At 41.6% G+C, this 9,779-nt stretch overlaps 1 protein-coding gene across 1 annotated transcript in view; it reads left to right on the plus strand.

The window, feature by feature from the left end:
- LOC102784412 (uncharacterized) overlaps nucleotides 1-5,461 on the plus strand; it is a 5,601-nt gene extending 140 nt beyond the window's left edge. Inside the window, exons 1-6 of the mRNA XM_087841194.1 lie at nucleotides 1-141; nucleotides 519-1,094; nucleotides 1,178-1,260; nucleotides 3,376-3,428; nucleotides 3,549-3,594; nucleotides 4,009-5,461. The exon at nucleotides 1-141 is cut by the window's left edge and continues 140 nt beyond it. Coding sequence (XP_087697320.1) covers nucleotides 562-1,094; nucleotides 1,178-1,260; nucleotides 3,376-3,428; nucleotides 3,549-3,594; nucleotides 4,009-4,841 — 1,548 coding nt within the window. The 5' untranslated portion in view covers nucleotides 1-141; nucleotides 519-561 and the 3' untranslated portion in view covers nucleotides 4,842-5,461. The remainder of the gene's footprint in view (nucleotides 142-518; nucleotides 1,095-1,177; nucleotides 1,261-3,375; nucleotides 3,429-3,548; nucleotides 3,595-4,008) is intronic.
- Nucleotides 5,462-9,779: the final 4,318 nt, after the last annotated feature.

Here is a 9,779-nt window from a genome sequence, read left to right on the forward strand (position 1 = left end):
CCCGTTTAAAGGATACATCATGGTGGTTTTGAACACTGCTGTTAGTTCCATCACGTGTTTGTGTTCAAACTGAATATAACAGCAGCAGTGAGGGGCGTCAGCAGCCTGACATCAGATATTCCTCACAGGGAGCATTTTCTGGTGAGTTTGACCTCGTGTGTTTATCAGATGTAATGGATGATTCAAACATAGGCCACAGGCCCTGTCTGTTTTATTCAGCCATAGGTCAGCATTACTGGAAGCGTCTTTTTGTTAGTGGGACATGAGGATAGATTTGTAGAGCAGCTGTGAGGCTGCAGGCTGGTTAGTTTAGCCTGAGCACAGGAAGGTAAAGACCTGCTTGGTCTAAACATAATGAACGACTGTCCTTTGTTTTACTGACATGATACTAACATTTATCTCCAGCTGACAGGGCCTCAGTTTCCCATTTCGGTTACTTTGTCCTCAGATGTTACGTCATCACGTAATCATGAAATTAAGATGTTCTTTTTCTTTTCAAATAAATAAATAAATTGCAGCGTCGTGTAGTTCCAGCTAGCTGCTGGCTAAACCTGGAGCCTGATGGAGAGGCCTCAAGTCAGAGTTGAAGCTGCTGTTGCAGACACAGAGCCTCTAACCTGGCCCATCACTCCCGATGGCTACATCCCTAACTCTGTGATCCGCAGCTGGAAGAGGAAGGGCAAAAAACTTTGGGATGACAGCTTCTTTCATGGTCAGCAAACAGATGAATGCACCACAGATTATTTCTGGTTCCAGACTGAAAAGGAAAAAAAAGGCGAGCTGAAAAGGAAGAAGAGCGCAGCAGAAGATGGGAGGACAAGGAAAGGAAGTAATAGAACAGACTGGCAAGGACGTGAGGACACGAAGGAAGAAGAAACAGAGAAGAAGACAGAGAAGGAAGCTGGAAAACCTCAAGAAGAGCTGGAGGTGATGAAAAAGACAAAAACTGATGTGAAGAAAGAAAATGGAAAAGACGAGACGGAGAAGTTTATCCAGACGGTGAGTCCTGTGAGAGAACGGCCGAAACCCTCTGAGGACGCTAGTGTGGCGCCTCAGAAGCAAGCAGACGATCCCACAACTGCTCCGGACCTCCTGTGAGTGTTCAAAAGTCACTCAGAACATCTCGTGGTAATCGTGTACATCATACTGAATTCAGGTGTGCTTATTTGAAATCTAGACCAACTTCCTGTGATGAGAAGAGAAGCAAGCCTGTGAGAGAGCTGAAGACAGAGATGGAGCTCCGTGAAGTCATTCCCAAAGGTACACAGCAGTGTTTGGAATATATGTTTGGGGGGCAGGTCCCTAATATTCAGAGATGCTTAAAGTATCCCCACAATGAATTAACTTTAAAATATGGTAATACTATATAATATGGCCTGGAACTAAACTGTTTGAGATTTACTTGCAGTGTAATTATTTCTTTGTTTCCAGTAAAGACCATGCTTATTTATTTATTTATTTATTTATTTATTTATCTATCTATCTTTAGTCTAACCTGCCCACCGTCAAGTACTTTTAGATTGACATGATTACATTGTTCTTTTGAGTAAAATCCATTCAAAGTCAATTTAATTAGAGGGGAACTGTGTCCTTATTTCTTTGACCAAAAATATGAATGTTTGCTGAGCACGTTTAAAGCTGCATTCTCCCTAATGGCCACCAGAGGGCGAGTCCTCTGGATGTAAAAGAAGAGAAGTAGTGATGGTAAATTTGATTCTTTTTACTGAATCGGTTTTAATGAGTCACTCACCAAAGTGAATCGGATTTTTTTTGAGTCTTTGATTCACTGAGTCAGTTGACCAGAGAGTGCAAAAAATGTACATTTTCATTCAAACTTAATTTGTTTCTCTTTTCATGTAAATCCTACTGCTAAGATGAATGATTAAAAAAAACCAACTATTTTATAGAGCAAAAAAGAGCAAAAACATTTCTAAAATTAAGCAATTTCCTATCAAAATTGCTTAATAAACATTTATTTTGTTTATTTGTATTTTCTTAGTTTTTCCTTAAATGTGTCAAATATATATTTTCTCATCTAAATGTCCACTGAGCTGTGAGCCAGGGGGCGGTAATGCGCCTTAGCATTGGTTGCCAACCAAGAAGAAGAAGGAGCTATGAGCCAGGAGGGAGGGGGTGAGTGAGTGATGCGTTCGCTCTATGATTCAGCTCAGGAAGGGAGGGGGTGAGTAGTTTAAATGTGCTGTTAGCTGTTAGCAGAGCGATGCTACTGTGAACCGAGGAGCTATTTTCTTGATGTGAGCTTCTACTCAGGGTTTTTTCTTCCAGTTCAGAGCAGAAATGTTTTTGTTAAGAAACTGGATGTTGTGTTTTTCTCCACAATTTTAATTATAAGCTAGATACATTGCTGCTAACAGCAACAGGGATGAGTCAGTGAGTCAGTTGGGCTTGTGAATCATGATTCATGAGTCAGTAAAGTGATTCTCGAGTGTTGAACGATTCGTTCATGATTCGCGCATCACTAAAGAGAAGTCTATGGAAAACCAGCCACACTCAGTAACGGCTTTCCTGATCAAACAGTCCTATTAATAAATGTTCTTCTGGTAATTATTGTCCCCAGTAGAGTCACAGAGGATGATGGTATGTCTCAGGCCTATCTCAGCATTGACACGCCGCTCGCCCACGAGCATGCTGTATCCCCGAGTTTCATGTGACGTCAGAGAACGACGGCTAAACAGTCAGCTGGAGGTCTGACTAACCTGCACGCGTGACATCAGAGGCTGCGTCCGTTTATATGACGTTTAAGCCGTCACTCAAACTTATCTCAGGACACACACTTTGTTGCTCACAGTCATGTGTGGTGTCACTGACTTCCTGTGGTCTCCACATCACTGCTGTTTCCTGCGTGGACGCAGTTTAAGTCCAGATTCTAGTAAAAGTGTGTTTTTCTGTTACATTTGCAAATCTCAGTTTCTACGATACAGTTTTAACTGAGGGAAACGACTTTTCTGTGTTAGACTGTATAAAAGCTACCACGACACTATCAAAGGAGTGTTCCTGCCTCCACCATCCTGGTTACAAAACCAGGATGTGACGAGGGGCGAGTCTGACTGTGAGACCACATCCCGGCTGGGTTGTTAATCATGAGCTGCTAACATAGTATGTCCAAGTTTTATTAAAAATAGTTGATATGTGTATTCAGGCGGACAGTGTTCACTGAGGCTGTTTCTCAGTCTCCTGTAGAAGCAGACGGTTTTCTTCACAGCTGTTACCTCACAAAGATCGCAGGCTTTTCCACACTGGCTTCATGTGTCCCACCCAGAAGCTCCGTCCATGTTTCATACACCATCTATGGTCCACATGGCATTATTAATGTGTTACTATGGCAGTTTCCTTACAGTCAGTTTTCATTCGCAGTGAAGGATGTGAGCGAGAGGAAGGACGAGGGGCGGCCCGACCAAACAAGAAAAGTACGTTGAGAAAATGATTCCCCGTCAGAAGTATTAGAAACAACACGTCTGTGAACATCACCCCAACAAACGTCACTCGTTGGCTGATATTAGTTGTTTTGTGTTGACTGATGTGTTCAGAGGAAAGAGAGCGAGCAGGAGAAAACAGGCCGAGCAGAGCGACCAGGTAAGGTAGAGTTTATAGTTTACTGTTATTAAACCAACCGAAGATGGGTCCTGTGTAAAATGTGAATCTAGGATACAGTGATTTGAAGATTTCATGAAGAAAACCAAATGTTTAAAGATTTGATGCAGCAGCATCGAATCTTAAGACAGGAAAAGGTATGAAAAAAACAAAGAGCTTGAGAAACATTTTGCAGCAGGTCAGTGACATTGTTGGGTAGAAAAAGAGCGTCGTAGACGTAAACATGAGGTTTACCAATCAAAGGTTCAGTGTGGAGACTTAAACTCATGTGGCTCTAGCAGAAGTCAACACTGGGCCCCCCCAGAAGGCCCTCACCCCATAGCTCTGGAAATAGGAACAGCTAATGTGGTCATAAAAACCCTTTTAACCATTTTATGGCTCTTTTCATGTTCGTAGAGCCGCAACATGAAACCTACTCTCCACTGGTGGCTCCAGAGGATCCTCAACCAGAACCGTCACCAATCAAGGATCAAAGGTTCCTCCTTGTCTCGCACAAATACGACAGCATAGCTAACCATGTGCAGGCCGGCCTCGATAACAGAGTGCTGGCCCTCTACAAGAAGTTCCAAGTCTTCAAAAACAACTTGCCACATCTGGGAAAACTCTCCGTCCCCTCTGGGCACCACCCACAGTCCTCTACACTGCAGACTGATGCTGCTGAGAGCAGGTTGAAAGGTCGGCTGTATAGCTGCCCTGCCGATGTGCCCTCACGGTCCATAGTCCAGGCCACTTGTCTGGGGGGACGTCTAAGCAGTGACTTGGGTGGTGACCCAACATTTACTAGCACAGAGTCCGCTGCTCATACTCAGCGCTCCACACAGCTGCTCCAAACCTCGGGACCAAGCGTGACCGAGTGGAGGAACAACCTGTACAAACTCATCTCTCTGCATGGCTTCCAGTCTGCACGGGCGGCACGTTTGCACACTTCAGAGCACGCACACACATTTGCTGCTGACGTGCAGCTCGTGGCAGACATCCCCCCACTGCAGCCTCAGCTGGCAGCAGCACATCAGAGGGTGGTTCAGAAAGTCGAGCTGAAGGACACCGTGGAGACAGCCGGTGGTTGCCTCTACCGTATCACTCCACTGGGGTCCCAGCACAACTTTGTCACTGCAGAGCTCTGCGGAAAGACCCGGTATGGACGCCTGGAGTTTGATTGGACGAGGGGATGTGATGAAGAAAGGCTGCTCAGGGTGTCATCACTCTGTGACCACAGAGCGGACGATTAAAACTGTGTTGTCCCATTAAATGTGAACATAACGTGCGGGTCATTCTGATGCTGTTAGCCTGCTTCACTTTCTTTATCAACACAACTTCTCCACAGGATACATCCTGCCGCTTTCCCGTCAAACCCAAATCTTCCACAGCAAACTCCCACGAAACGTAGACACCACAGAAGGGCACTGTTTATGTTTCCAAGATAAATTATTGGGAGGTTTTGTTCATTTGTCCTCGCACCACCACTCAGGGAATGAAAACAGCACCTTACAGCTGTGACATTACTGTCAAGGTAAATAAAGGATATATTGAGTCACAGAATGACTTGACGTCCCTCCTGGGATACATGTTTGACAGATTGTAGTCTAATAAGTCATTCACAGCAGTTTAAATATGGGCCGTTTGTAGGCAAATACCTAAAATCCCTTTTTGGCTCAGCAGCAGAAATCAACATGTAGAAAGTCGTCTAACAGGTGAAAGACAGAGCGCCTCGGGGACTACACTGAACATGGCTGCACTGCTTTTACACCCAAACGTTCAGAAACTGCCAAACAGCATTTGTGTGGACAAACTGAGCCGGTCACAGCGGTCCAATCAGGATGGACCAAGTTTACCTTCTTGTGCACCGAAGACACCAAAAATGTTACTTTGAATTGAATTTATTTATTTAATAATGCCGCTGAGCTCTGATACGGTGGTGCTACTCACACGGTAGCACTTTATGACAATGTCACACAATTCAGCATCAGTCAGTATTAGTAAGCACTTAATGCATCATATATATGTCACGACTCCTCCTTAGTATGTCATTCATAAACACAGGCATGTTTGCCAATCTGTTACAGCTATCAGCTGTCAGCGTTGCTCACAATAACCAGTCATAGTCATAGTGATAATCTGTGTTTAAAAATGGCATACTAAGGAAGAGTAATGACATAAAATCATGAATTGCAAACTTACTAATACCTGACTAATGATTAATAGTGTGACATTATTATAAAGTGATGCGATTTATCCAAGTGAACAGAGCCTTTAACATTAAATGTTATTACTGAGTGAGATCTGAGAAAGAGAGTCACAGGCCTATAAATACATTATAGATATATGACAGGTCAGTGATTCTTGAGACAAAACATGTCTGTCAGATAAAACCCAATTTTGGGGTTAAAAATATGCATACAAGTGTTACCCAGCTGCCTAAAAGACAAACCAAGGTAATGTTTACACAACAAAAGTATGATTTAGCATTTTTTATACATCCATCCATCCATTCGCTTCCGCTTATCCTTTTCAGGGTCGCGGGGGGTGCTGGAGCCTATCCCAGCTGTCATAGGGCGAGAGGCGGGGTACACTTTTTTATACATATAAATTTATTTTAAATGGTGCAACACATTACCAGTTTGTCCAGAAGCAGGTGTGATGATATTAAAATACAGACATAAAATTAAAAGTAATGTAAAATTAAACATTGTGGCTCTCGTCACTGACTATTTACCTTATATAATATCAAAATATGACATTGAAAATTTATTTTACATATTTTTTAAGTGATTAAAATCGTGTCCAGAGTTTTTCTCAACACCATGTGATTTTTTTACAAAAACATCAGGAATTATTGTGGGCAGCTTACACTCTGAGGACCCCTTTACCACTTCCTGTTTGAGACACATGCCATGAGGCATGTGATAATGTTTTTATTTTTATTTCATTTCTGACACACCTTTAAAACTGTGTCACAACCACAGTGCGTCAACACCAAAGTCCATGAAATGTAAGATTTTATTATTATTTTGTAAAAAGCTTCGTTTAGGTCGACTGTAGAGGCCGTAAGCAGCTGATGAAAAACAAGCTTCTGTCAGAAAAACATGTTTTGAGAGAAAGTCGAGTATTTTGTCTGACGGTGTTTTTCTAATGGTGTTGACAGAAAGTGTGCTATTCATTCATTCATAAACAGTGTTGGGAAGGTTACTTTTAAAATGTATTCCATTACAGATTACAGATTACATGCCCCAAAATGTATTCTGTAACGTATTCCGTTACGTTACTCAATGAGAGTAACGTATTCTGAATACTTTGGATTACTTAACATATTATCATGCTGTTTACAACTACATGAATGTACTATTGCTGTGATTTATTACTGTTACTGAAGGTCCGCGGCTCCGAACCGTAGTAAAGGGACCTCTGGCTAATACGGTGGGTTCTGTGTCGGCTCGTAGCCGAAAACTAGCTTTACTTTGTTGTCTGGGTCAACTTTGCTAGCAGAGACAGAGAGAGGCGTTGAAAGGCTGCTCCAACAGAACTTATTGTTTCAGAGGAAAACACGAACACGGTGTACAGTCGAGTCTTAATAGCTTACTTACAGCTGGGCTCGTCAGGCTCTCTTCTTGGCTGCAGTGGTTATTATTATATTTACATGCTTCCAGCTCCCGTTTCTGCTCGATGACAGCTCGTACTTTTCCTTTTTCTCCCTCCCTCGCTCACAGACACATAACGGGTATGGCAGTCCATTCTCCCTGCAGCACGGACTACACTGCCCATGATGCTACATTCTTTAGAGCTATACCTGTAGCATTCTGCCTGTTAGCTTAGCACAACAACAACAAAAAGGCCTCTCTCACCCAGGAAACACGCAGAGAGAGAGGTCACCCTGTAACCATGGCAACCGTAACGCTGCCTGGAGCAACAGAACGTAGCTGTCAAACAAAACCCAAACAGTCCTGACCCGCCACAATATGAAACAGGGAAGTACCGCCGTGTAATCCATTTATTTCAACAAAGTAACTGTATTCTAAATACCACCTTTTTAAACGGTAACTGTAACGGAATACAGTTACTCATATTTTGTATTTTAAATACGTAACGGCGGTACATGTATTCCGTTACTCCCCAACACTGTTCATTCATATTAAGTTATTTTTATTAATAGTTCAGTTATATTACTTCCTGTGTATTTCACTGATATTTCTGCTTTACAGATGTGTTGAATATTATTGAATTTGCCTTATCTTGAATCTCATTGTTTATGTTTACATTATTAATCCTGTAATGGTCAGTCCTCTGCATTTAACCCATTCACTCATTCATGCAGTGGGCAGCTACCAATCCAGGATGGCCGCTATTCATTGGATTTGAACGTCCAATCGTTCGATCATGTGGCATCTACTGAGCTATCTGTGCCCGAGAGCTGGTCTTTAAGTGCTGATGTATGAATCCTGCTTCTCTGTGTTTATTAAGCCTGTTGTGCTGCTAACATGTTTTAATGCTTTTTATCTTGTTCTATTTGATCTGAACAAGCCCCTAAAACAGTCAGTGATCACTGTAACCATCAGAAACTGCATTAACTTTTATCAGGTGGAAAAAAGTTAGCATTCATCCTCCAGCTTCACTGTGTTTATGCTAACATAGCTGTGTCGCTAGCAATCACGTAGCACATCATTATATAGCAGCTAGCCCAACTTCAGTAACCCAACAAACGTCTCTGCTGTTTAGTTTCTGTCTTCATGTTTTAACGTAGGAGGAAACCAGCGAGCTAACGTCTAACTCACTGATCATTTTATTAAAGATGAAACAATTCAGACAGTTTGTGACTCTCAGTGATGCTGCAGACTTCCTTTGACTTTGGGACCTGCAGCAGAGTTTCAACCTGGATTATTGCTTAACACATAATTGTGAGGTGAATATTCACCCTTAATCTGTATAAATACATATGGTTCAGAAGAATTATAGTAAAGATGGTACATTTCAGGCTAGAATAACAAAGGGGAAGCTGTCAGAGGAACGAAAGAGAAGGAGCAGGGAGGATCAAAAAAGGAGAAAAAATTAACAGCCTGAGTTGAAGAAAGAGTTTCTCATAAAGGGAAAGATGGAGAAATAGAGTGAAAGAGGGAAAATAAAGAACATCAGTGATCTGAAAGGTTTTGGAAACAAGCACAGAGACAAAAGGAGAGAAAATCCAGCAGCGTCTAAACACACAGAGAACTTTAGGAATCGAGGAGCAGGCGGCTGCTTGCTGATGACCAATTAAGACGCAGAACTTGACATGTGCAAAAACAGAATTGTTACGATGCGTCTTGTGATATTACAAAGGTTGTTAAGGTTTAATGGTCATTTTGAAAGAAATAATATCTTGTTTTGTACTCGTGTGTCACCACCGTCAGCACCTTGTCAACTCCATAATATGGAGTTTTTGTTTATTTTTCTCTTTTGGAGAACCATATGTTTTCCTCCCTCATGATCTTCCAATAAAAAATCGTAATTTTCTCAATAAATGTGTAATTTGCATTCTGTTTAATATGACTGTTTCTTATAGAGATTAAATATGAGCTTCTGAAAATATGTAAGTCTGTAACTCTAATAATAAAAAGCCAAAACAATCTTACTTTTAAACCTGGTATAATTACTTTGAAAACATCTGTGCATAAACAGTAGAACAGAGAAGCTGCTAATAGTCAAAACAGCTCAAACAACTTAATTTAAAATATATATTTGTGCATTTCTTTGTGACGGTGTTGACAAAAACCTTAAACTTCTCCAGCAGAAACATAAATTATTAAAACATGTTACACCTGGAGACCAAAACATGGTGAGAGCCACAACTTTGTGTAACTATTATATGTAAATATGTTTTTGAAAATTAAAACCTGTTTTGTCTCTAATCTCAGGAATCACTGAGATATATTTTGAGCAGCCAAAGGCACCAATTTCATCACGAACTCACTGTGAGATTTTCCACTTCTCAGCTTCACACAGAAGCTTTAGCATCTTTAGACTGATGGGAAATATTTCCTCCTCCTCAGTCAGCACGCCCTCACCCGTCCTCGACACATTTATATGTCAGTGTAAAGATGGAAAAACTCTGACGCCTCCTTTCAGTCAGAGATACAGTGAAGTGCAACATGTAAAGTTGTACATGTTTCTAGTGCTTCTCTAAAACAGCTGCCTACAGG

This window comes from Neolamprologus brichardi, chromosome 1 (genome assembly GCF_056152115.1).
Source record: "Neolamprologus brichardi isolate AB-2024 chromosome 1, ASM5615211v1, whole genome shotgun sequence".
Lineage (NCBI taxonomy): Eukaryota > Metazoa > Chordata > Actinopteri > Cichliformes > Cichlidae > Neolamprologus > Neolamprologus brichardi.